The sequence below is a fragment of the Tenrec ecaudatus genome, chromosome 16 (assembly GCF_050624435.1).
Source record: "Tenrec ecaudatus isolate mTenEca1 chromosome 16, mTenEca1.hap1, whole genome shotgun sequence".
NCBI lineage: Eukaryota > Metazoa > Chordata > Mammalia > Afrosoricida > Tenrecidae > Tenrec > Tenrec ecaudatus.
This window is the reverse complement of record NC_134545.1, coordinates 103914617-103941791: the sequence shown is the minus strand read 5'-3', so window position 1 is coordinate 103941791 and position 27175 is coordinate 103914617. Positions and strand designations below refer to the sequence as shown.

The 27175-nt window shown below is 50.3% G+C and overlaps 1 protein-coding gene across 2 annotated transcripts in view; it reads right to left on the bottom strand.

Moving 5' to 3' along the window:
• Positions 1–3177: 3177 nt before the first annotated feature.
• Positions 3178–27175, bottom strand: part of WDR11 (WD repeat domain 11) — a 49377-nt gene continuing 25379 nt past the window's right edge. For both annotated transcript variants that reach the window (XM_075534932.1, XM_075534933.1), the window contains exons 12-29: positions 26476–26582; positions 24851–24926; positions 22169–22277; positions 20166–20290; positions 19354–19501; positions 17907–18013; positions 17443–17557; positions 16997–17168; positions 14957–15065; positions 13577–13639; positions 12609–12674; positions 9308–9464; positions 8558–8653; positions 7877–8042; positions 7435–7532; positions 6217–6362; positions 5536–5614; positions 3178–4089 (exon numbers count right to left, since the gene is read on the bottom strand). In XM_075534932.1, the coding sequence (XP_075391047.1) occupies positions 3931–4089; positions 5536–5614; positions 6217–6362; positions 7435–7532; positions 7877–8042; positions 8558–8653; positions 9308–9464; positions 12609–12674; positions 13577–13639; positions 14957–15065; positions 16997–17168; positions 17443–17557; positions 17907–18013; positions 19354–19501; positions 20166–20290; positions 22169–22277; positions 24851–24926; positions 26476–26582 (2098 nt within the window). In that variant the 3' untranslated portion in view covers positions 3178–3930. The remainder of the gene's footprint in view (positions 4090–5535; positions 5615–6216; positions 6363–7434; positions 7533–7876; positions 8043–8557; positions 8654–9307; positions 9465–12608; positions 12675–13576; positions 13640–14956; positions 15066–16996; positions 17169–17442; positions 17558–17906; positions 18014–19353; positions 19502–20165; positions 20291–22168; positions 22278–24850; positions 24927–26475; positions 26583–27175) is intronic.

Below are 27175 nucleotides of genomic sequence, written 5' to 3'. Positions count from 1 at the left end.
CCTATAAATATATGCACATAGATGTTTCCCCAGACTCATATATATTTACATATGTACATTCCAGTCTTTAGACCTCTATAAATGCCCTTTGTCACATAGCTTTTTCCTCTATTTCCTTTTATTTTCCTCTTGTCCCACTATCATGCTCATCCTTCATTTGGGGTTCAGTAATTTATCTCGGTTACATTGCCCTTGCTGAATCCCTACCAGGCCTCTCACACCCTCCTTGCCACTTATTTTGGATCACTTGTTGCTCCCGTCCCTGGGTTGGTCAGCACCACCTCCTTACCTCCTCCTCCCCCTCTCCCATGTCCCCCAGGAACCACTGGTCCCGTTGTTTTCTCCTCCAGACTATTCATCCAATCTATCTTATCTAGATAGCTCTGTTGAGATAATAATATGCACCAAAAATCAAGCCATAGCAAGATAGGCGATGAGTGAGAACACAGCAATGAGAACATAAAGGAAACCAATTACCCATACAAAAATAAATTAATCAAAATTTTAAAAATGTTTAAAAGAAAGAAAAACCTGTAAATAGATCAAGGTCTGATTTTTTTATCTCGAGGCATGTCCTTCAGTCAGGTCCGATGGGGTACCATGCTTTGGCCGCAGTGTCTGTCCTTTGTACTCCCTCGGGGGCTCTCTGCTATGTTCCCACGGATGCTCTGCCACACACTTTTAGTGGTTTGCCTCGGTGTCGCAGGGTCAGTCTGGGCCAGTCCCGACACTGAGCCTCCAATGTTGTCCCCCTTAGGGCCCTGGGCCATCAAGGGACAACGTGTCTCATAGTGGGATCAGCCATATTGTCCACTCTATTGGCTGTTCAGAGCGGGGATATCGTCCTCCAGGCCTGATGGGCCAGAATGTGTTCCACTCTCCCTTCCTCCCCCTTCATTTGCTCCCATTTGCTCTGATCAGACATGTCCCTCTCCCCTAGCTGCAGCTTCAGTGCTGTCCTCTCAAGTAAATTCTTCTGGGGGGAGGGGCAGTTGTCCACGTAGCTGCTAGTATGGGGGCCGAGCCCTCAGGCCCCTCCACTGGATCCCCACTTCTTTCCGGCACACTGCATTCTTCTGGCAGTGCTTTATATCTGGTCCCTCTTACCTAACTGTGGAGACACAAACAATACCCTCCCCTTGGGTGGGTCAGCGCCCTATTCCCTCATCACACATCTTTTAATTTCTTTCCCCCTTCCTCCCTCCACCCTTTTCAGTTGGCTACCATATGTACTCCTGGATTTGGTCTGGCCCCTGCCATACCACCTGGACTTCATCCCTGGAGTGTTTGTATATAGTAGCTTTTTTTCCTGTGGTCCTTTACATTTACTTTTCTGTTCTTTATATATATATCTTAACTCAGTGGACTCAAGTTATACTTGTCCTTTTGTGCTTGGCTTACTTCACTTATCATAATTTCCTCCAGTTCTTCCCATGCGGCGATAGACTTCATGCGTTCATCACTGCTTTTTAATGATGCATAGTACTCCATTGTATGTAGGTACCAGTTTTTTAATCCATTCATCTGTTGATGGAAATTTGGGTTGTTTACAACTCTTTGCGATTGTGAACTGTGCCGTAATGAACACTGGAGCACAGATGTCTGGCTGTGGTTTGTTTCCTGCCTCTTCTGGGAATATAACCAGCAGGGGGATTGCTGGGTTGTATGGTAACTCAATTGCCACATCAATTTCCATAGTGCCTGTACATACCTACAGGTCCACCAGCAGTGGAGGAGAGTTCCCATCTCCCCACAGCCCCTCCAACACTTGTTGTGTTCTGATTTTTTGAATTGGGCTATCTTTGAGGGTGTTGGGTGGTATCTCATAGATGTTTTGATTTGCATTTCTCTTATGGCTAATGATCGGGAACATTTTCTCATGTTTATTGGCCATTCGGATTTCAGATTCTGTGAAACTTCTGTTCAGGTCCTTTGCCCACCTCCTCAGTGGGCAATTAGTTTTTTTTTCTTATTGCAAGCTTGCAAAGTATTGTAGATTGTAGTAATAAGGCCTTTGTCTGATATGTCATTGCTAAAGATTTACCAGTCGGTGGACTCTCTTATTACTCTTGCTGAATTCTTTCTATGTATACTGAAGGCCCTAGGTCCCAGGGAAGCCCCTATCCTAAGGCACTCCCAAGAGAGTTGGTCACACGGCTCTCCCCAAACCTGCCTTGTTTATCCCAAACATTTCAGCATGTTTGAGGGGACAGTTTACAGAGTTAGGGTCCCACTGGGCAATTCCTACACCAATGGTTGGGCGACGTGAGCATCAGCGATGTCCTTCACAGCGTCCACTGTTCCATGGCACCTGGCTGAATGGCCCCAAGTAAACAGTGACATTTGATCTCATAGAGACAGCGTTCCACTCCCGGGTACTAGCCTGTGTTCTGTGTTTCACTAAAAGGTGATCTTGGGGGATAGTAGTTTGTGATTAAGGTTTAGTGTCTGGTCTCCACTGGTCCGGTTAGGCTGCCCTCAAGAATGTGAGCTTTATTCTATACTTGTTTCCTGTTCTATCCAGGATTCAGAAATCTGGAAAGCACTCCTTGTTTGAAGTTTCTGGGCCTGGAAACACTTGGTTGCTAAGTCCCACGCCTATGCAAGTAATAGGCATTAATCCTTCTGGGTCCCCCACCGCCCCAACAGTTCAGATGGCCCTGCACCATGCTCTGCAAAGGAGCTACTTAAGTAGCTCAGACCTCTGGTCACCCAAGCCCTGTGATGGCAGGTGCTGAGAGTGGTGTCACTGCTGTCCCCTTAGAACAGCTTCCCAGGCCCAGCAAGTCCCTGAGTCTCTGTCACCAGGCACATCAATGAACAGCATTGGGAGTGAGAAGAGACGTTGGGGGATGTCGGAAAGCTGACTCCGCAAGGAGATAAAAGGGGGAGGGGGATAGTCCATGACGGATGCCAACTTGATGGCATCAGGTCCCCCAGGTCGGGTGACCATCAGCTGACACACAGCCTGCTGGGAGGGCTTCTCCGCGCCTCTGCTGCGTGCTGTGCCTGGTCACTCTCAGAGGATGCTTCAGGGTCCTGTTTTGTCTAGCCCTCCTTGGCGTCTCTTGGTTTTCTCAGGATGCCACACAAGCCCGGGGCTGGTCCCGAGTTCAGTCCTGCCACAGTAGGTCTACCTCCCCGACCCGCAGCACAGACACAAAGTAGCACTCTAGCTTGCAGGGAACCTTTTTATTTTCACCTTGTACATTCTGGACGTTTACATTCTTAGCGTGATTTCTAAATCAAGGCTCATGTATTTATTTCAGCTGTGGGAAGGACAAACTGTGAGCACAGAGAGACTGGAGAAGCCAGGACACTGAATGTCGCACGAGGGGTGGCAACCCCAAATCTGTGAGGTCCCCACAGCACCCCTGGGACAGAACAGGAAGCTGAAGACATGCTCCCGAGCCCAGGAGCCTGAGACGACACCCAAACCCAGGGCACCAGAGGCTCAACGCTTTGTCCAACCTCCAGCGCTCAGACACAAGAACAAACCTACCATCTTTCCATTGCACTCTCCTCGGACTTTCTGGAGTGGTAAAGAACAAGCCATAAGCCGATCTCACCACAGCCTCTCCCAGGGGACTTCAGGTGGCCCCGAGAAGGCAGGTCAGTCTCCTGAACTCTAATTGAAAGGAAAAAAAAGGAGGAATTTCCAGGGACTCATAGTGCCCCCTTCTACCATGTATGGAAGTTGCACGTGTGCAGTCTTCCACGCTGGCGTGTCCTCTGCAGGGCTAGCATCTCGCCCGACAGGCTCGTGGTCTGCTGTGCACGGATTTGGACAAACGGCCCGCTGAGGAGCAGATGCACTGAAGGGTCACCCGGTCTCCTCCTCTTCCTCCACAAGGCTGAGATGATGCCCACAGTCAGGCCGGCCTCGCCCGAGTGGCTCCCACATCAGGTGCTCCTGGCCAGACTGGACCTTCACTCCTCCATCAGCTCTTCCTTGTGGCTCTCCAGCTCACCCAGCAAAGCTCTGCCTGCGGCTCCAGCTTTGGAGGCAAAAAGAACAGCCCCCTGCCGGAAGCCCAGGCTCCTCAGACTCCGGGCGTAGTCTACGTAGATGGCGGAGATGAGCTTCTGTGAACCTCAGTTAAGGTAAGGCGACAGATTTTAACATTGGCAAAGTGGGACACCAGTGACAAAACTCATATCCTGATGAAATAGCCACACGGCAGCCCCAAACCGTCTACCCTAGCTTGTCGTGTACTCTTTCCAAGAATCGGGACGTCTGGTCCCTTAAGTTAAAGGCCAGCTCCTCTCGGGAAGGTGGGCAGCTCTGCCTGGCTCCTCAGGAGGGGCCCGGGGAGGCTGTCCTGACAAGTGCTCTTTAGGGGAGCGAGGCTCTAACAGAGGGTTTCCATGGGGTGGTGGTATGCCACCCCTGCTAAGAATCTGCCTGTCCCCCACCTTCTCACAAGATTCCAGCCGATTCCTAGAGATCCTGTGCCCGCAATGCACAAGGTGCCGGGGAGCCTGCTGAAAGACGTCAGGTGCAGGGTGTCAGGGTGCAAAGCCCGGCACAGCATCTGCCCGTCAGAGGTCAGCCTCCCCACGGCCTTCCTCTGCCCGTGCTTGGACCCATTCCTGACACAGCCAGGACGGCCCAGCGGGGTGCTGAGCTGTCCCACAGCCCGCCCCTTTGTGTCCTGACTGGCAGGGATGAGCTGGAACTTCCAGAGGAAGACGAGGCTTCCTGCTCCCGGGATGACTTACGGCCAAGGGCCCTGGGGGTCGGAATCCAGACCTTGGGCACATTTGAGTTTTGAATTCATTCTTCTGTAAATAGACCAAATGCCTGAATGTGCACAAATGAGGCCACGGTGGAACCAAGGCCCTGTGGCCTGCTGAGACCATCTCCTAGCGATGTACCCAGGACAGGGCAGAACTGCCGCAGGGCGTTTGTGTGACCTCCCATCTTCAGCAGAGCAGGAAGGCTCATCTGGCAGCTAGAGGTTTCACACTGTTCCCTGCGGGCAGGCCAGTGCATAACCCTTGGTCAGCGGGCTCCCCTACAAGGGGGCAATGCCAGGGGGTGGGCATCGGGAAGATATGGGCAAGGCCAACCGGAGCAGCCAGGGGCCGCACGATCACACCTTTCCAGGAAAAGCTGGGCCTTGGGCCACTGCACAGAACATAACCATGTGGGCTCCGGAGACCGTGACCCTTCATGGGAGGAGAAAGTCTCATCTTTCTCCTGAGGAGTGGCTGGGAATTTTGAACTGCGGACCTTGTGGTAAGCAGCCCAGCGCCCCCAGGGCTCCTAACGAAGCCCTCTGTCATTATCAGTGCTCCAGCCCACACGACAGACAGCGGGGAGCTCACCTGCACCCTTCCTTCCTTCAGACGCCAGTGAGGCTCCAGCGGCCTCCCCCTCAGTCTCCCTTTCCTCCCTCCTGGCTGTGGGGAGTCACCCTAGGGGCCTGCCTCAGCACAGTGTGGCCCCTGCCTTTGCCGAGCAAGGAAGAGGGAACCTCACCCCCGCTGGGGGCCTTCTTCCTGGGAGGACTCGCCCCTGCGAAGGATATGGGTCTCCTCATTGACGTCCAGGGTACCGTACTGCAGACAAGCTTCCACGAACAAGGCCGCTCTGTCAAAGTACCTCATGCTGCCAAGCAAAGCCAAGTGGGGATCAGCCTTCCTGACTGACAGCCCACTTCTACAGGGAGACTTGGGCACTCCTCCCCGGAACCTGCACCTCTGCACCCACGGCAAGGAAACTGGGAGTGCCTGCGCCCATCGGTCTCCCTCCCAGCGCCAAGACCACTCTTCCCCTGGCTTTGCTGATACTCAGGGAGCAGGGCACACAAAAACCTACATATTTCAAACGCTTAATACTTCATAATGTTCCACCCTTGCCTGGCCTCCCTCGATTCGTTTTCAGCAACTCAAAGGTCCCATCCAGCAAGGATGGGCTTATCCCCACCCTGCCACACGCTGCTCTCTGCCACCCATCCTGGTTCCTCTACTAGAAGCTGAATCGCCTCAATGCCCTGGCGACCTTAAAGACAATTCTTTTGTAATAGGTGGTTAGGTCTAATAGGTGGTTAGGTTTAATGAGCACATTGGTGGGAAATACTGCCGCTCCTAGACCACGAGGAAGGAACAGCATGGGGCTCACTTCCTCGGGCCACAGACCACAGCCAGTCACTGGCAGAGCCTGGCGTCAGCTCAGCTTGTCTGCGCAGCCACGGGGCCCTCGGCAAATACCTGTGGAGCGTCTCGGCCACGCTGGAGAAGCAGCCCAGGGAGAGCAGGACCAGGAGGGCCTTTGACTTCTGGTTGACTTGTGGCGAGCAGAGGTGGTCAGTCCAGCGCTTCAGGACATCGGCACACTCTTCAGAGTTCAAACGGACCTGAGATGGTAAGGAAGACATCCCCACAACGTGAAGAAAAAGCCCATTCAAACCCAATGGTATTGACTCGGCGGCAAGGGATGCTGGGTCCTGCCATGCAGCTCAGCTGCTGCTCATGGTGGTAACACTGGCCCGGGACTCTGGACCAGGGGCTCCCAGGCGCCTCAGATGCTACGGGGCTTGTCCCACTGCGCAGAGAGGAGGATCTGTTCTCACTTCACCCCTACCATTGCAGGCCCTTGTCTCGGTCTGAACTCGCCCCCGCGGCTCCATTTTTAGCCCAAAAGTAGGGTGTCGAAGGAGAACAGTGACCTAGGGAGGTGTGCCTACCTTAGGCTGAGAATTTGCCCAAGCAAGGACACAATTGTTAAGAAGGAACAGAAACGGGAAACACAGGGAGGAAGCTGAGAAGGAATGAAGTGCAATCCAGGATGGAAACAAAGTACGGAGAAACTGAGCAATAGGAGACAGACCTGCTCGGCTACGCCGCCCAGAGTCCAAAAGAATAACAGCAAAATCACTGTCCCATGGGACAGGAGAGCACTGCCCACCACACCCCCACCCCGGGTTTCCAAAGTTACAAATCTTTACTGGAGCAGACAACATTGTTTCTCTGCAGAGCAGCTGCTGGGTTTGAACTTCTGACGTCGTTAGCAGCCCAGTGCATCCCCACTGTGCCACCAGGGATCCTTCCAACAACCACAAACACAAAACCCCACTACCATTGAGTCGATGCCAATTCAAGTGGCCCTACAGGTCAGGGTAGAACTGGCCCTGTGAGTTTCCAAGACTGTAATCTGTGACGGGTGTAGAAAACCTCATCTTTCTTCCAAGGAGCGTCTGATGGTTTCAAACTGCTGGACTTGAAGTTATTAGCCTAATATGTAACCACTATGCCACCAGGGCTCCTTATCCTTCCTCAATTCACTACACACACACACACACACACACACACAGAAATGTAACTGTCACTCATGAAGAACAGGAGTGGGTGACAGTTACAGGCCAAATGCCACTTCCACTCGAGCCTAGTCCAGCTGAACGTTTCTACCCGCCGGTGCAAAGGACCTACTTTTGCGAGCCAGGCTGCCCGGTTCCACTCGCCGTAGGTCTGCAGGTAGCGGCAGGCGTCTGCAGCCTTGTCGATCAAGCAGAGCAGCTGCACACCCTCTGGGAGAGAAGACAGCAGTGGGGTGACGTCACCGAGAAGTCAAACTAGAGCTGCTCTGGCCCACAGGTCAAATGGAGCTCTCTGCCATCACCATGTCAACAGGGCCCAGCGAGCACAGCCGCAGCTCTGGGCCGGGCACCCAGCTTTTCCCAGGGTGGTGTGACCGACTGGCCCGTTCACTCGTAAAGAAGCAGGGGTGAGAAAGTGGCCTGGCAAAGAGCTAACAAGAACATTTTGATTTTCCTCTGCACGTGTAAACAGAGAAGAAAATTGCCCTCAAGGCCCTGGGGATGGGTCTGCTTCCCGGGTTCTGTGGACACCCCCACCGAGGGACAGGCCTCACCTGCCAGCTTGCCGTTGGCGATCATGTTGGTTGCCACCAGCTTGATGGTGCTCTGTGAGGGCCCCGAGGAGGTGACGGTGGTGACCAGACAGGCTTTCAGGGAGTCGCAGTAGTAGTGCAGGTTGTCAGAGCTGGTCTCCAGCAGCAGCTGCACCGCCCGGTCTGTCTGAGGAGGGAGAAGCTTTCTCTAGAGTCAAGGACACCCTCAGCGCCACCGTTCTAGCCCCCAGCAGAGAAGGCTGGAGCCTACAGTTCATGGAAAAGTCTATTCTCAAGAAGGACCCTCGACAAGGAAGGAACGAGGCAGACAGGGTGGAGTATAGCACCGATGAAACACATCACATTCCTCTAGTTCGTTAATCACTATCAAGACCCCAGTTCTATCGTACAGATCTGGTTAGACCAGAACATGTATACTGATACAAGTAAGAGCTCTCAACACACAGAATCCAGGGAAGATAAAACCCTCAGGACCAATAATGAGAGTAGCAATTCCAGGAGGGTAGGGGGACAGTGAGACACACAAACCGCAATCAAGTACATGGGAGGGCCAGCGAGACCAGCAGATTCCCCGTGGCCTCTGCCTTTGCTTTCTTATAGGCCCAGGGAGAAGGGCTACCTTTGCACTTCCAGGGAAGGAGTCATGTGGGCCTGCCTGCAGCCCCGCTCCGGGAGACGCACCTGGCCCAGGAGGAGGAGCTGGTCTGTGCACTTCCTGGTGTGGTCGTAGGTTGACCGTTTGACTTCCTGGAGGTTCACCCTCTCCAGCTGGAATTTCTAGAAAGGAAGAAAGAAAAACAAAAGAAGACAGCTGGACTATAAGATTCTGAATGACTTATAAAAACATTTTACTTGAACTTGCCAAAGAACCAAGACAATAGAAATCCAACAGCTGAATACAATTAAAAAAGTTAATAAGAGCCGTGTTTGCCTGCTTCTGGAAACTGGTCCCTCAGGAGAGCTGGATCAGAAGAAAAGCCCCAAACAAATCCTAAGTGTAGTGAAGTTCTCGAGCAGTCACCCAACTTATCCCTGCTGATTGACTCCAACACAGAGAGGCCCTGCAGGCCCGAGCAGAACCGCCTCGCAGGGTCTCAAGGCTGTGAGCGCGATGCGGGCCGACAGCCTCTTCTTCCTCCCTCGGCACTGCGGATGGGTGTGACCCGCTGACATTTCAGCAGCTGCCCAGTGCTGAGCCACCAGGCCGCCAGGGCTCTGAGATCACAGCACGCATGAGGTTCCCTTCATAAATCCACAATGGCAAATTCAAATGCACAGAACCAACTCTCGCTGATGAACGTTCAAGTCAGGTCTTTGTGCCAAGGGGCTAATTTCCACCGCAGGGCCCTCAGCTTAGTCAGAAAGTTCCCCAGATTCGTTGAGGAGACACAGCTGGCGCTCTGCGAGCCCTGCACCCAGAAGCTGCTCTACCTGAAAATAGGCGCTTTCACAGAGGACGTCGTAGCAGATATCCAGGGGATTGTTGACTTTGTCCCGAGGAGCAGCCTCTTGCTGGTCCTGCGAGAAGCTGTGCAGGTAGTGGGCGGCCACCGTCCAGAAGTGCAGCTCCGACTCGTCACCATAAAGCCTGGAAAGAGGGCTCTCAGGACAGGCTCCCACAGCACAGGGCCTGGACAGGCTTCCCAGGAGAGCCTGTGGCCAGAGACCACCTGGGTCCTGGCTCAGGGCCCGGCTGTGAGCAGGCAGGCTGGCAGCCCTGTCCCCAGGTTTCCAAGAGCACCAGGCCTGGCTGCCCAGTGTCCCAGGCTTCAAAGCTCCCTGCCCTGGTTCAGTTCAACACTGCCGTCTCAGGACAACGAGTCTTACACGGTTTGTGTGAAAACTGACTCATTTCTATAAGGTGCCCAAATTTTCAACAGAATTCTAGCCAACAGAATCCAACAAACACCAGGCATTGTAAAGCACCATACAACGATGTCAATTGATGCAGAAGATGCATTTGATAAAATTCAACATCCGTTCTTGATAAAAACACTCAACAAATTATAAAGTGAAGGAAGATTCCTCAACGTAATAAAGGTCATAGATGCAAAACCAGCAGCAAGCACCCACTTCAGGAAGAGAAGTTGAACACATTCCTCCTTCAACAGGGTTGGCTCCACTCTGATTTTACAGTCCTGGAAGTCAGGGCCAGAGCTCCAAGCCACCAAAAGGATATTACAGGTATCCCCACTGGCCCAGAAGAACCCGACTATTTGCAGAGGATACAAGCTTATATACAGAAAAGCCCAAAGACTCAATTAAAAATTGCTACAATTAATTAAAAAATCTGGCAATGTAGTAGGCTATAAAATCAACATACAGAAATCAGTTGGATTATCTCATCCATTAAAGATAACTCCGAAAAGGAAGTTAAGAGAATACCACTTACAGTAACTATTCAAACGTTAAACTATCTAAGAATACAGCTTACCAGAGAAACAAAGGAAACTATAAGATACTTCTACAAGAAACAAAGAATTAGACAAATGGGAGAATGCTCCAACACGCTCCTGGATAAGTAGAGTAAACGTCAACATTACCAAACACACCGTATTCAATGCACCGCTGATCTCGATCCCAGCCCAATTCTTCAGATAAATGGACAAACTAATCACCACCTTTATAAGGAAAGGGAAGAGACCCACACTAAACAACCCACTGTTAACAAACAAAAGCAAGTAAGAGATCTCTCGCTCCCAGGTGTTAAGATCTAGCCCTGGAAGATCAGTGGTTACAACAGAGAACTAACTCAGCACTGGAACCAAGTCCCTCGAGACACCTGACCTTGGCTAAAGGACTAGAAACCCACTACACAGGGAAGAGACGGGCTTTTCAATGTGCGGAAGAATGAAACAGCTCCCACACACCACGCGCGAAACAAACTCAAGATGACCAAAGACCTAAATGTTAGCACAAGAACCACAAAGACCGTAACACAAAAACCTAAAGACCACAAACATAAGGGCCCTAATCCAAAGCATAAAGACAATGCCAAATATAGTAAAAAATAAACACGCTACAGAATAGACAAAGTAAGGACCGGGGCCTTCTAAATATCTGTTTAGCACACCAAAGACTTCTTCAACAGTCACAAAGAACAGACGGAGGAAAAATATTTAGAATGATGTATCGGACAAAGGGCTAATTTTAAGAATCTACAGAAAAGTATAACACCGTATACAATAAAAATAACCCAATCAAAAAATGGGCACAAGACATGGACAGATAATTTACTAAAGATGATATTCAGGCAGCTAATAATCATGAAATGTTCACGTTCCTTCACCATAGAAGAAACGTACATTAAAACAAGGAGGTACCACCTCACACTGACACTCAGCAAAATTTAAAAAAAAATACAATAATAAATGCTGAAGAGGATGTGGAACGATTGGATGAAAACGCTCAACCTTTGCTGGTGATATTGTAATATTGTACAACCACCGTGGATATCAGCATTGCACTTCCTATACCTCATGATCCTGCACCTCTCTGCTTGCCTACTCAAGAAATAAAGCACAAAGCACAAACAGACACCTGCACACCTCTGTTTACTGTAGCAAAAGCCCTGACTACAGAGGGCTGGTCAAACAAACTTCGGCACATCACACAATGGAATGGACGCATCCTTGCACAACAGGGATGAGTGTGTCAAAGGCCTTAAGGCACAGAACAAAATCAGAGAACCCTATGCTCAGCAAAATTAGTCAAGCTCCCAGAGATAAATATTCTGTGGCACATTATAAAGGGAGACAAAAATAAATTTGTTTTCATTCTAAAGGATAAGACTTTAAAGACTACCACGAGGGGGAGAAAGAATGGGGTACCACATTGTGAAGGGGGTTAATGGGATACTGTCACTGATTTGATGAGAGGGCTATACAACTACATAGAACATGTTTTCTTTGTATCATATTCCACAAACAAAAGGGTGCAAACACATATGTAAATAAAAGCACATAAATACAAAAAGTTAACTTGAAAGCGCGCCTTAAAGACCCTCTAGATTCCTGACCCATCGATGCAAACACTGGATGTACAAGGAAATTGAAACAGACTCGGATTCTTTTGTGACATACAATTGGGTTGAAAAAACGGTAAGACTAGCCCATCTGTATCTGGGCGATGCTCGACCTGACCTGCCATCTGACAGCAGACGGAGACCTGCTCCCTGGGGAGCAGCAGCAGGAAGGGCTTCTCTCGGGCGTCAGTGTGTGGCGGGTCTGGGCTGCAGGGGCTCCTGCTCTGCAGCGGAGCTCGGGTCCAAGTGAACCCAGGGCCTTTCCTGCTGCTGGTTAAAATGCCAATTTCAGAAAGCGGGTGGGAGGGTGCCCCTTCATTAAAGATTGGCTTCAGGCTTGGATCTCACATCCACCATCTGTATTTTTTTCTCCTGTTTGCATAAACTCAACCTCCCTGCCTCATGCTGATTCTGACCCACAGCGACTCCACAGTACAAAGGACAGCTGGCCCTGAGGCTTTCTAGGGCTGTCAGTCTGTTCGAGTAGAAAGCCTCCTCTTTCTTTCACAGAGCAGCTGGTGGCTTCGAACTGCTGACCTTGAGGTTAGCAGCCCAACTTGTAACTCACTCTGCCCTATATACAAAATTAACTAAGTAAAAAGGGATAGCTTTTTCTGAAACCTCATAGTTGGGCCTCAACTACAGCCCCTAAGAGGTGTGAGCAAACTAGGAAGTCTGTGTCTGGTAAGGACGCCTCCCGAAGGTTACCTTGAGACGAGCAGGCACCTCTGCACGAGGGTGAATCCTGGGTCCAGCAAGAGCTTCTTGATGTCACTGCAGGAAGGGATCAAGAATGCAAGGTCAACGAATGCACTTTGGAATGGGAAGATTCCACTCAAATAAAAGGATAGCTACTTGCCGTGACCCTGAGATTAAGCCTGAACCTCAGAACTGGGGAAGGAGTGTCGCTAATCTCTACCTGAGGGGCCTGGTGCTGGGCTGGGCTGATGTCCCTGTACAGTTCAGTCCTGTTACCTAGACAGACTGTTGGTGTGCCCCCTAGGCATGCACGGGCCCTCAAAGAGCTCATGGGAAATGGCATTGAGGACAGAAGCTTCCCATGAACTTGTGAAGCAAACCCCTGGGAGGAACAAGGGCGCCATTATGGACAATTGTTCGCTAAGCCATCAGGAACAGGGCATACATCAGAGAAGGTGGGATTGCAAATTTCTTTCTGAAACAACTCAAAGGCTCATGTTGTTTTTTAATTCTTTTGACTCAGTGACCAATAAAACATTGCCTTGCGGTTAATTCATTCGCTATCAGCACCACATGTGAGAGACTATCTAGATGGTGGCCGTTGGCTGTGTTCACCAAGCTCCCTCAGACCCAGGTTTTTCCAGTGGGGCTGCAGTCTCACTCCTGTTCCAGGCTCCAGGGCACACACTCATTTCTGTGCACACTGCTCACGCCAGACCCGACAGAGGTATCGATCAGAGGCAGGGAGGGGTCACACACACAGCTCCCGGGACAATGACAGCCCTTGCTCTGCTATTACCCACAGATGCACTGTCCAGAAAATCTAGTAGATGGAAATTAGCCGCTCTGAACAGAACGTGCTCTTGGCGGCTGCCACGATTTCCCCAATGCAACTCATCTTAACCATAAAACAGCTCTGCGAAGGCACTTTCCTCTCTCAGGCCTCCATCTTCAAAGAAAGCAGACTGAGCGCTTACTTGGACAGTGAATTCAACTGCTCTTGAATGAGAGTCTTTATTTCTTCGTTTTCAGGGTAATCACTGCAGACAGAAAAATTTGAGTGAGTTCATGAACTCTTTATTGAAAACCATTTATTCCACCTCCAGAAACAGTCATGGGTCATGTTAACCCAGAAGCAGTCTGTCCAGAGTCCCTGGCTAAACACCAGGCTTTTGATCAAAATAGTAACATTCTACTAAGGAACCTGCTAATCAGTCTGAAGGCCTGCTCTTACCTCACCAAGTCAAGACAACACAACGGGTAAAGAAAGTCCCTGCTCTTCAAGACACGGGAGAACGGATTAGCAGGCTTGGAAAACTACAGGATCGATGTTCATTTAAATTAGGGCCTGAAGCACTGGTGGCATAGTGGGTTATGCGTGTGGGCTACTAACCCCAAGGGCAGCTGTTCAAAGCCACCAGCTAGGTACCCCTTGGGAGAAAAATGAGGCTTTCTACCACCTTAAAGAGTTACAGTCTCAGAAACCGACTACAGCAACCCTGCTCTGTTCTATAGGGTCACTGTGAGTGTTAGTCAGAATCTACTCGATGGCATGAGCCTGGTGTGGGTTTGGTCCAAGTAGGGGTGCAGGCACCCTGGTGATGTAAGGGCTAAGGGCTGGCTGTCCGATCGGAACCCCTCCGAGGGCTCCAGGGGAGAAAGCCCTGACCACATGCTCCTGTCAAGACTGACATCCAGTTCTCCTGTCACCAGGGGCTGCTATGAACTGGACCCCAAACAACAGAGGAGGAGCTGAGCCACAATGGACGACTCTACCCCTCTTCTGTGGAATCCACGCCCCCTGCACTCGCCGCTCTGCCTGGCCCATGTCTGCCATGCACAACACTGGGGCCAGCTTGGTCCACATCTGGAAGTTTAGCATTGTTCCACGGCAGAAAGAGGCTGCTTTCTGCTCCCATGGGCACTGACAGCCCTGTAGGGTCACTGCGAGTCGGAATCCACTGGACGGTGGGGGCCCATGAAAAGGGTGACTTCTGTGAGCACAGGCGCCAAGTCAGATCTAAGGCAGGCCCTCTGAAGCCACTTCATGCAGAGCCAGGGGTGGTGCCCATGCAGCACTGGGCCTCCATCTGCCCTGCCCACTCATCCTTCTCCTAGCGTCGACAAGCTCCCACTCAAGACCATGGGACAGACACAGCCACCAAGAGCAGCAGACGCCGCCCACCACCACTTCTTCACACCCACGCCACCAAGAGATGGAATGGAGAGGCCTACAGGAGGCCCGGCCTTACCAGTCAGCATGATGTTGGGGCCAAGGTCACCACTGACTTTCGCAATGTCTTTCAACCCCCCACGAGATTGTGAACAAAAAAGAAGAATGGGTAGAAACTACTTACACTTGAAAAATGTCCAGAGAACACTGTCCATTCCAAGGCTGGTGCAGTAAGAAGGTTTTCAAGGCCAGGGAGGCCCTGGGGACCAGGAGATACGGGCACCACACGGGCTCTACGAGACAAAGGGTTGACCTCCCTAAACAAGGCCTCGGGCCGATCCCGGACGAGCCGGCAGGGGACAGTGCAGACACTGCACGAGGGATCAGGCTGCGGAGAGCCCCCAGGTCCCCACAGCGTTCCACCTGACAGGGCCTCCCCCTCTGCTTCCCACCTGAGCTTGAGAGTTCTTCTGCAACCCCTCCCTTTCTGTACTGCTCTCTCCTGGAGGGGACCCCCAGTGCCCCCAACTGGGATCTATTTATTAATGACCCCAGGATTCCTGGTAGCACTGTCAACTACTCACAGAGAAACGTCAAGACTCTTTTGTCCTCAGAACATTAGCCTCAGAAGACTCAGGGTTCTATATTTAAGAGTTAACTTGAATCACTTCTGTATCCGGGGCCCTAGTGGCCCAGTGAGCTTGATTGGGCTTGAACAAGGTCAGCAGTTCAAAACCACCAGTCACGCTGACAAGGCGGCGGCTTTCTGCTCCCACTAAGATCTCGAGGGCCCAGGAGCAGTTCGCCTCTGCCCTGAAATGTCGACTCAATGGCAGTGAGCTTGGCGTGAGCTTGAATGACCTGTGTGTGGGGGCTGTGCTACAAATTTGTTATACAATTAGATTGCATTGTTCCTTGTATTTATATTTTTGAATACTTATAATTAAAAATACCAAGCTCAGAGAAGTTCCTTCCTATCCATTTCCTATAAATAACAACTGACTAGTTTCTGGACTATTCTGGTGTGTTGTTTTGGTAAAATAAACACACACATTTTCACATGGCTGACGTGTTAGTGTGTCTTCCTACCACACGCTGATGCACGAGGACTACTGAACATGTTCCACTTAGGACTGCACAGGGCGCTCTCTCCTCCTCATCCGCACCATGCATGTGCTGAACCATCGCCGCTGGCTGGTGCTGACATCTTGAGCACATGCTGGTCACAGGAATGAGGAATCCCAGGTGAGCCCGTTGGGTTCAAAACAAAGTGCTCTGCAGTTTGGGTCAATGTAGTAAATGCCTTCTTCCAGGCTGTCCCCAGAGCAAAGGAGGGCAGTCCATTTCCTCTCAGCTGCCGACACAACTGAATTTTTTATTTTCCTAACCACAAATAAAGCTAAGCACCTTGTCAGATGACATTGAAGGGTGACTGTGCATTTTCCCTAGAGATGCCCAGTTTACCACTTGTATATGACGTTGCTGGTGATGCATTTTGCTGTGGAAAGCATTTTCTCTGGACTTTATCTTAGTAATTTAGCTCTAACAACCCAGTGGGATTTGTAGTCCTCACACTCAGGCTACTGGGGAAGCACATGTGGAAAGAGTGAGAGCCAATGAGCACTAGGCCCTGGGGAGGGTGGGTGTCACAGTCCCAAGACCCAAGACATTGGAGCCACTGGGAGCTGTGTACACTGGCCACGCACGAGCCGGAAGATCGGCTGCACAACTCTCACACTCGGGACATGGCCTGGGGTGACTTCAAAGGATCGATGGTGGGAAAGACGCGCAGAGCACCATCGAAGACCAGCAGCTCTCCCGGCCCAGCACCACGGCCTCCAGTGAGCGCGCTGTCCCCCTTCCCCACACTGCCCCGCACACTGACAACCCTCCCAGGGGAGGGTCAAAGACTTCACGGACTGACAGCGCCCCCGCACGACGGAGCAGGCTGGATCTACAGAAGCAGACTGCCCCATCTTTCTTCTGGGGAACAGCTGGGAGGTCCAGCTGGGCACCTTCTGGTTAGCAGCCAAGCATTGTGAGCGGTCCACCACCAGGACAGGGGCGCTTAGCAAGCCGGAGAATGCCTGGCACCCCCAGTCACCACTAGGACAGGGTCGTGGGTGTCAGTGAGAACAACACTCCCACCTCAGGAGACGCAAGTTTCTTGAACTCAAGGGTCAGCAGCCGCGGCTGACGGGAAAGGGAAGCTGGGGCTCCCTACCGATCCAGTCCTGCTCGTCCATCCGGTAGCTTGTGGGCTTGAGGGACATCTCCAGGACTCGGACGCACCCATCGTCCGATGCCAGGATCACTTTGTCCGACGTGCACCAATCCACGTCCAGGATCCGGAAGGTCACATTCCTGCCACTTCGTAAGCTGCTCACCATCTGGACCTGCAAGAGTTGATCTCGAGGTCAGAGTCGCCGAGAAGAGGACATTGGTTGTCACTCTGAACACAAGGCCACCTGAATCAAAGGTCCCCACGATAGGAAGCCCAGAGAAACAAGCTGGGTGCTAGGTGCCCTGTACTACGGGAACACCACGGGAACAAAAACTTGTCATCAGAGACTTAGCAAACCCACGAGAGTCTTCACTTCTGAGCCAGGAGGACTTGGTAGCTGCAGCCCAGGTGGGCAGTGCCCCAGCCACCTCACTCTCGGAGCCTACCTCCTGAGTGTCCCACACTTCCACGCCATCATTGTACATGGTGATTAGCTTCTGGTTTCCTTTCCCTGGGGCGAAGCGGATCTTCCTCACCCAGCTCCGGTGGGTGGGGATCCCTCTGAGGAGAGAGCAGAAGGCAGATGGAGCCCTCACCTCTGCTCTTTGCAGGCCTGACTCGGGAACCACAGCACATTCTGGGGCAGGAGCATCCGATAGAAAGCGCTGTCCTTCAGCAGTCCCGGTCAGTTCTTCATTCTGTCCCAGCTCTGGGGTGCCTGCAGCTCCGTCTCTTAAGACTGCCCGGGGCTTGGCTCAAGGCCCTTCCTCGCAAGGCCAGGCGACAAGGGGCCCGAGAGGCCCAGCTATACTTGGACACCCGATTGACTGGGCCAGTCAGTCACAGACAGAGTGTTTGCTTTCCTCCTTCTCCTTCTAAGCCCATAACAAAGTGCCACCGTGGCTCGTACCTGGATACTCTGCCTTTTAAATCCCAGAAATTTAAATTTCCATCCATGTCGCCAAGCACTAACGTGTCCCCTTTCCAAGCGATGCAGGTGATGCTGCCCATGCTGCCCTGGAAAACGACACAGCACACACATGCGTCACTCCTGTGAGCCGCACTGACCGGGGAACCGGCCGCCCAGTGTGGCGGCTCCACTCTCTCAGGTCAGGGCTCAAGGAGCCGCACCGACACAACAGTGGTGGCCTTGTTTCTGTCCCGGCAGGCCACACCGAGATGGACGTATCCTGACCAGCTAGAGCCGGGACGTCAGAGGCTGCTACAGTGCACACACTTTTAACTTGGCTGCCTTTTCAAACACTGGGGCCTCAAAAATGAGAAGGCAGACTGATGAGCTATTCCAACATCCCCGTCTCCCACGCGAGGGGAGCAAAAGCAGAGCACCCACCGTTTGCAGGTGGTGCCCCTTTCTCAAGTCCCCTCCTATCACTTGCCTCAGGCAATGGGAAGAAAGTCTAAAACGGACATTGCAGGGTGTCTGGGGGGTGTGCCATCAGTTCCACGGCTGTGCATGAGCAGAACCAGATGCGGCCCCATGGGGTCTGCCATTCGGGGCACTTGCCCAGCCATCAGCTGCCACCACAGTGAGGAGGGCGCTGTGCAGGCCCGGCCTGCAGACCCTGCTGCTTCCTTCCCGCTCCCACTGGGACACGGGCCCTGGACGGAAAGGCCCCAGTGTGGCAGTGCCATTCATCTACCAACCGTGTGCAGGAGCCACCTCGGAAGGGGATCCTTCTGGCCCGCTTAACTGCAAGTACCTGCAGCCTGCTGGCGTGATGACTGGGACCTCATAAAATAAGCAGCTGCCACTCCCCTGGGAGCAGCCGTCTGTAGACAACTTTAAATTAAGATTATGTCATTAATGTATAACTTAATTCCATCACCTCAAGCTGACATTCAGCCAGTTTGCACTTCGTCAATAAAAGCTGTTCATCAAAACCGCATGGGAGCTGCCTGCTGACACAAACAACTCAAGACCCCGAGCTCAAGGACTCCCTGGGCCATGAGAAACAGACGAGACGCTGGTAGACATGGACACCACTGCACTTACAGACTTGACCACTGTGACCCAAAATACTAGATGGTAAGTCACACGCTTCAGATGCAGCCAGACAGAAAGGGTTCTACCATGTGACCGGACCAGGGGACCTTCAGTTTAGGGTGGGGGGTGCGGGGGGGGGGGGAACAGAGACCATCCCTGAGGGCTGGCTGTGGGGATGAAAATGAAGAGCAAACTAAAAAAGCCGTGAGACAGCTGTTCTTGGTCCCTGTGGTCTATGCATAATCTTTGGAAGTGACCTCTCCCAAGGAGGGCAGCTTACTGACACTGAGGTTTTCCAAAAGAGCTTCCCAACCCACACTCCGGCTCCCTGGGTATGGAGGGCTGCACTCACATCTGGTGGGATCCGGGCGCTGTCCTTCACCAAGTTGCCCTCCACGGTGAGGTGGTAGACCTGCCCGTCGCTGTCCGTGAACACAAAATGCTCCCGGGCTGAGATGTGCTGACTGAGCTCGGCCTTGCTCTCCGCTTCCTGCAACAAGCTTTGGGACAGGGAAGAGAAAGGTACAGGCACTTCTCGTCTTTGAAATGACACCTACATTGAATTGACACAATCAATTCATAGGTGGCCCTAGACCATTAACATAAATATAAATAAATAAATAAATACACAAATAAATAAATTAATCGGCTGAACTGGATCTATGTCCAGTAGTGGGAAAACACAAATCCTTCCCCAAACAGTCAGAGGCTATAGGATGATACACCTAACCCAGGTTGAGGGGTATAGTGAACTCCAGGGAGAGGCCCTGTGGCAGACCCGCCTGGCACCTCCCCACCTTCCTCTTAGATGCTTGTCCCTTGGAGAACTAACTGGTGGGGATGGGGCTTCAGTTGTCCATTTTCTTTGGTGCCAACAAAGGGTCCGATGGTCCATGTGTTTCCATTCCCTTTGTGTGCAGTGAAGAGGCTGATGCTTCGCCACGGACAGGTGTCCTCCTACCTACCGAGTGCTGACAACGCGGACAGGCCTGCACACGCTCCCCTGGGCATCTTGTCCGCCACCCAGCAAGAGAAGCAGCTTCTGGGTCATCTGGATAGATACCCAACCACACAGCACAGGAAGTTCAAAAGCTGACGCCAGCGGATGGCACCTGTCAAGCCGCCAACAGTAACAAACGCCAGGGTGGGGACAGCATGCCAGACCTGATCACAGACAACTCCACGATGCTCAGCTCGGCATCCGTGACCACGGTCTGGCGGGCCATGGCCTCTCGGGTGGCCAGCTGCTTCTTTCTCAGGCTCTTCAGGTTGTGAGACGGTGACCACTCCTGTGTGGAAGACAAGGTCGAGGCAGCAGCGAGATCTCCCCAGCCTCCCTCCAGAGAGACTGCACCTGCTCACGCTGCCTGGTGGTGCTCGCCGCCACCACCACGCAGGAGGCCAGTGTCTCCTTCAGAACAGCTCTACTTACAGGTGGGCTCAACTACTCCACCTCAGAGCTCCAGGCAGCAGAGTTTAATCCTATACAAGGTGAATGGCAAACTTGGGAAACGTCTAGCCTTTTGATGCTTATGCACAAAATGAAATTCATAAACTTAATTATACTATGTCCGATTGGGTCCCCTCTGGGTAAGCCTCCCCACATCTCTGCCTCCCCTTGGGATTCAGGGTTAGACAATCATGCGCTCCAAATTGGGTTCATTATCATGCACTGGGGTCCACAAAATAACCCCTCTAGCATTACCGACTCCCTTACACTACTATTAATTGTAACACATTTAATCCAGTATCTTCTCATATATACATGTTCTTTTTTCATGTGAAATTACTGCACTCGATGGCCGTGGCTTTCTGGCTTTTAGTTCCCTTTTGACAAGGTAATGCCACTGACGATGTCCTTGTCAGTGTCCCTGAGGAGCAGGAGCTGAACGACTGGGGCACAGAGTAAGCCTGTGTCTGCCCACGCACGGCTGTTTGCTCCCAGTAGGTCTGCACTGGCTGGCATGCTTTCCAGCAGCGCACCAGGATTCTGCCAACCTGCCATCAGCACCGGTGGGCTTTCCAGTGTCCGCCTCACAGGTGTCTCCTGCACATTGCCCCTGGCACACACCTAAAACCAAGAGTCCAAACCGCTCTCAAGTGCTCACTGCCCTTGCGGTTTCCCTTCTGGGTCCCCATCTCTTCATGACTGGTTTGTAGGCGTTCCCTTCATACAGATCCCCTCAGCTTGGCTGCTGGTGTAAGAACAAAGTCTTCTAGGCACTTAGACAGTTGAAAGCATTCATTGGGAGGTGATCAAATTCCCCCCAACTCCCTTTTGATTTGGATTGCTGATGTCCTGCCAGGTCACAAAACATTCTCCCTATTTTATCCTGATAATTGTGCGGTTTCACATTCTCCCATGCAGGTGGGTAACCTTGGAGGTAACCTCTGTGCACAGGTATTAAAGAGGAAGCCAGCACTTTCTCCCGATCTCACGGGCATCCGGTCGACGCTGCTCTATGGAGACCCCTGGACGACAGGGTGGAACTGCCGCTGCGAGTGTCTGAGAGACTGTAACTTTACAAGAGTACAGAGTCCCAACTTTCCCTCAGAGGGGCTGGTTTCTAACTACTGGCCTTTCGGATGGAAGCCCAACCAGTAACCACTGCACTGTTTTCCAGAAATGTCTGGGCAGCACTCTGTCCTCCCCGGTGAGCTGAGTATCACGTTGTCAGCTGGGAAGCTCCCAGGTACTCATGGGGCAGGGTCTGAGCTCTTTATCGTGTTCGCCCAGCTAAGCCTGCATGGCAATCCAACACTGACTTTGTAACTCTGCTTCTGTGATACGTACTATTATCTGGTAGGGTGGACCTCAGCCCCCCCGCTTCTATTTCTCCCCCTTAAAGGCTGACAAAGCTACTCAGTGAACATTTTTCACAGTCAACGAAACATCCCAATGACATGAACAGCAGGGGAAGACAAATGAAATCCGGGTGGTGGGTGCACAGATTAAATCTTAGGTCAGCTCACCCGAGGGAAAAAGACAGAGCAGCATGTATCTACATAATTTACCAGGAAAACACACGGCAGTAATGCTTTCAAGTCAAACCCAAGAAAAGCATGTACCACAGATGAGGAGGAAGGCCACGGTGTCTCAGGGAATTTCTCTGTGAACTCACACGACCCTCAGACACACCAAAGCGGGCTCTTAAATAGGAACTTACCAGCGCGGTTATTGCAGGGAAGTTTTTGGACATTTCTCTGAGGAGGGTACACGTGCGAACATCCCATAGCTCCAGGGGTTTATCTTTGAAGACAACTGCCAAATACTGCCTACAGTGAACAAAAGAAGGAAACTGAGGCCATCCTGCAAACTTCCGCCCGGGCAACATCTCTGCGAACCTGCCATGCACTCTCACCGAAAGCCACGTGGGCTACCAGCGCGCTCCCAAAGCCAAGAGTGGCGGCCACAGGGCACGCACACCGGACGTGAGCAGGGGCGCCCCATCAGAAGGGCAGGATGGGCCTACGCTCAAATGCTGGCACCACAGTCCTCTCTCATGTGACACGAGAGGGACACCACTTATTTCAGCGAGCTGAGATGAAGCTCGTGGCAGAATCAAATCACTGTGTGCACGCCCTGTCACGCCAGCAGGAACTCCTGAGGGGAGGAGTCTGGGAATACAATTCAACAACCCTCAACTGGACCTACGTTACACACAACCACTGTGGAAAACGCAGAAATCCTCCATAAATATTCCTGGCAGGAAAGACGTATGACAGAACAGGAGCATCTTCAAAAAAGATTTACCAAAATCTCTCAGATATTTTGAAATTAAACCTACAAATATCCCAGGGAATAGTTAACTACAAAATGAAGTTGAATTAAAGTGAAAACACATTATCAAAATATATTTGTAAGTGTCAACTTTAAGGAACTAGAACAGAGTTCATTAAACAAAATAAATAAAAGGGAGCAGAAGGGAAAAAAAATAGCTGTTAGTGAATTAGAAAACAGAAAACCTCTAAAATAAATAAATAAGCAGTCTCTTTCAAAAGATTAATAAAATTGACCAGCAGGATTGATTGATATCAGGAATCAAAGAGACATCACTAGAGATTATACAGGCATTAGAATGGTAGTAAGAGAAAATATGAACTTACACCAATGGATCTAACAATTTTAATACAGTGGACAAGCTCCTTGAAAGATAACCACTAAAGCTCACAGCAAAACACAAAGCAAACCAACCCAAAGCACAGACAATCCTGAAGAGTCTCACACACGAAAGACGATTCCATGTTAAAACTGTCTACTAATTCTACGCCCAGATGGTTTTGTTGGTCAATTCTTCACACAGAGAAGTAAGATCAATTCTACGCAGATGGACCAAGAGAAGAGGGCATCCTGCATCCTGCACGAGCAGCGTTACTCAACACTAGACGCAGACCTGGCAAGGACACGGGAAGTAGTTCAACACTTATCTCTCTTATGTAGAGACGCAGAAACCCTTAATAAAATATTGGCAAATCAAATCCAGCGAAACATCAAAAGAACAATATAACTCGATCAAGCCAGTTTCTTCTAGAAATGTAAAGTTGATTTCCAATATTTAAAAATCTATGAGATGTACCATATTATCAAACTTCAGAACAGAAAGGAAAAAAACCCAAACATATTTCTATAATCACAGGAAAACCATCTGACAAAGGTTAATGCCTACTCGTGAGACAAATTCTCAGTACGCTGTCGATAGAAGACAATGTCCTTGATCTCATAAAAGGCATCAATAAAAACCTACAGCTGACATCACTGAAGGACGGAGGGTTTTCTCCCTAAGATGCAAGGATAGACGCCAGCTCTCACCAAGCCCACTCCATCCTGGAGGGCCTGGCAGTGTATGTAGCAAGGGAAGAACACAAGCATACCCATTGGGAAAATGCCCCTTATTTGCAGACAACGTGGTCATCAACATAGAAAATCCCAACACCAAAGAATAAAAAATAAATACAAAAGCTGTAAGGACCAAAGGTCACAAGATACAAATCAATATTTAAAAACAATTGTATTTCAACAGCTAAGAAACAAATAGCTGGAAAGTAAAATGTGAAGACAAAAGATGCCTACGACTCAAACACTGAAAATGATGACGTACTGCTTAGACACTGAAGATCCAATGAAGCGAAGAGATGTACCCATGTTCATGAACGGCAAGGCTCAATATTGCTTATGAATTAATTCTTTCTCCAGTCATCTATGGGGTCAATGCCCTCACAGGAAGCTTGTTTCAGATGAAAACGAACCAATTCTAACATTTATATGGGGGGAGGGGGGGGGGCAAAGAGCCTAGAGAAACCAAAACAACTTTGAAAACTTTTGGGAGGTAGTGACTTACATTTAGTTTTTATTCTTAGTAATTCTGCTTTCCATGTATTTTCCATTGGACCACAAACGCTAGAAACATTACTAGAAGTAAATTATTCTAAATTATAATTTAAGAAAATTAGTTCTTTCGATAAACCCCTGCTGTTTCGTCAGATGGTAAATGATACTTTCATTGGGGTGATAAGCTTTTATGCTAGCTCAGCCCTAGGGGGTCAAACTGGGTCACTGGGTTAAACTGATGATGTGGCCATCGTACAATTACGCCTGATCTAGCTGTTGTAATATCTCTAACAACTCCCAATAAAATTATTTTTAAAAACAGGAGATGCTCCGGTTCATTCATGCAAAAGTTGCGCCGTTTCTTCAGTAGCGCAGCACTGGAAGTGGGAGCAACTTAGCTTTGGGTCAAACAGTTCCTTTGACATGGCTCCCACCCGCTTGGATGAGAGACTCGCAGGCATCACAGCACATCCCACTTTGAGGTAATGAACCCGAGAGAGTCTTTCAGGCCGACACTTACTTCAAATGAGACACTTTAATCATTTCGATGGGTGGCTCATCGTTTCCTCGGTCACCGCGAAACGCAGTGCTCCGACCTTTAATCGTAAACATCAAGGAAGGGGAAATGCACATCAGATATTTAGAAAACAAGAAGTGACACCACTGTAACTTGACCAACAGCTGAGCCCTCTCGTCTCCCATTTGCTCGCTCTTTGCTTCTTAGCGGTTTCTAGGGATAACAATTCAAGAGTGCTCCAAAAAGTATTACAAGTTAGTGACCAGCAAACAATATACTTATACTTGAGTACTTTTGAAATCATTTTATCTGGGGCTTACTTACGTATTTTTAAAAGGGCATTTTTATCTATCAAGAGTTTCCGGTATTCATTCTGTGGTTTCTCTCACATAATTCAGCTGCAGCCCACGAGTATCAAGTAGAGCACTGTAAACCATGGGAAAGCAACTGTCTCTTGTAAAACCCCTTGTTTTAAAGTAATAAGAACATTCCCATGCTTACAAATACTAACCAGTGAGGGAAACTATCCTTCAAAAAAGTATTTATGACTTAAAACTGGAGACTGTGACCACAGTGCTCAAGAAGGCTGTAAAAGAACTTGAGTTTGTTACGAACACATCAAAATGGTTTTCTGTAAATTTAAAAAGCAAAAGGGAAGATCTGCCTTATTTCTGAACCATTACCAGACTGTGTTCCTTTAGGCCCTTTAGAGAGAATACACTGTCTTCAAACATGACTCGGGCTTGAAGGCTCCCTGCTCCCTGGCCCCGAGGCTGCGGCCTGCCACGCCCCCAGTCCTTCCTACCAGCAGCTGCTAGCCCTTCCCAACGCCGCGTCAGCTTCCTGCCTCGGAAAGCAAGGCCATGTGTCTGTGCCCACAGACTCAAATGCTCCTTGGAGAGAAGTCAGTGACAGATCGAGAACTCTGTCCTACAAAGAGCAAGCTGCTAGAGACAGGCGTTAACTGGTCTAGCATCCCCAGATATAAGCTGACCGGGAAAAACACGCAGGCCTTTGGTTCCTGTTGTTAGTGGATGACACCTGACAGAATGGCACCACATCCCTGGAGCACTACGTCACCAGAGAGTGAGCCAGTGCCAGCTTGTAGCAAGCCAGGGGGCTGCAAGTCAGTGTCACCAGGCAGGTCACTTCGCTTAGGCGAAGGCTATTATTTCATTTTGTCATGTACTTGTGTGAACAAAGGTTCCACACAAACAGGGACAATACTTTTTATTAGGACAAATATTAGAGAATAAGATGAATATAGTAGGTATAAAAGCCAAAAACCAAACTCACAATGGAAGAAAGTGCTTCAGGACATGTTTTATAAAGAGTAGCAGCATCTCTGATCAGTAAGACAAAGCAGAAACCAAAAAACCAAACTTAGTGCGCTCGAGGCATGCTGACTCCAGGCCAACCTACAGACAGAGTAGAACTGTCCCTGTGGGTTTCCCAGACAGTACCTCCTTACACCAGTAGAAAGCCCCGCCTTTCTCCCAGAGAGCGGCTGCTGCTTTCGAACTACTGACCTTGCAGTTAGCAGCCCAACATGCACCCACTGCACCAGCAGGACTCCATCAATCAGAGAAACTAACTAATCAATCTTTGCACAGGCGAAGAATACAGACCTGTTGGGAGATCAACCAGCTGAAGTTCATTTCTCACGAGCCCCAGGTTGTTCGGTGTTGAGGTAGCAAAAGAAAGAAAGCCAGTCAAGCTTGTCCATTCGATTCCTCTGTAGCAAGAAATTTAAAAAGGATTACTCTCATCTACTTCCGTCTGAAATGCTACTTGTAAAACCATTTGTTTTCTAAGACCTACATTTCAATGACAGAAAGGCAATGAAGAAGTAACATTGGCGTGCTCTCTCACTAAGGTGCTGGCTGTCGCTTGGAGTCGGCGCCCTGCAGCCTGGAGGACAGACCAGAGCTGCCCCATCTCTCGGATTCCCAGGCGGACACCTGGGCAGGAGCAGACCGCCAGGTCCTTTCTCCTGCGGGGTCGGATGGCTGTCAGTTAGCCGCTGTGCACACTGCAACACCAGGGGCCACAGCAGGGTCAAGACCCTACCGATGTGCAGTTACTTCAATGAGCATGCTTACCTCCAAACATAGGAACAGGAGTCTCGCTCTCAGGGTTCACGACAGCATTACAATAACTAGTATATTCTGCCCAGGGAGAGGGGTGTGGTATTTTCCAAGAATTGTGACCACTTCACAAAACCAAGTCATGTAGAACTATTCTGAGAAAGCTGCTTAAAGCTGGGTGCATTTTCAAAAACTTTCTACTTGATTGATTAGAAAGCAGAAATCAAGAGTGTGTGCTGTT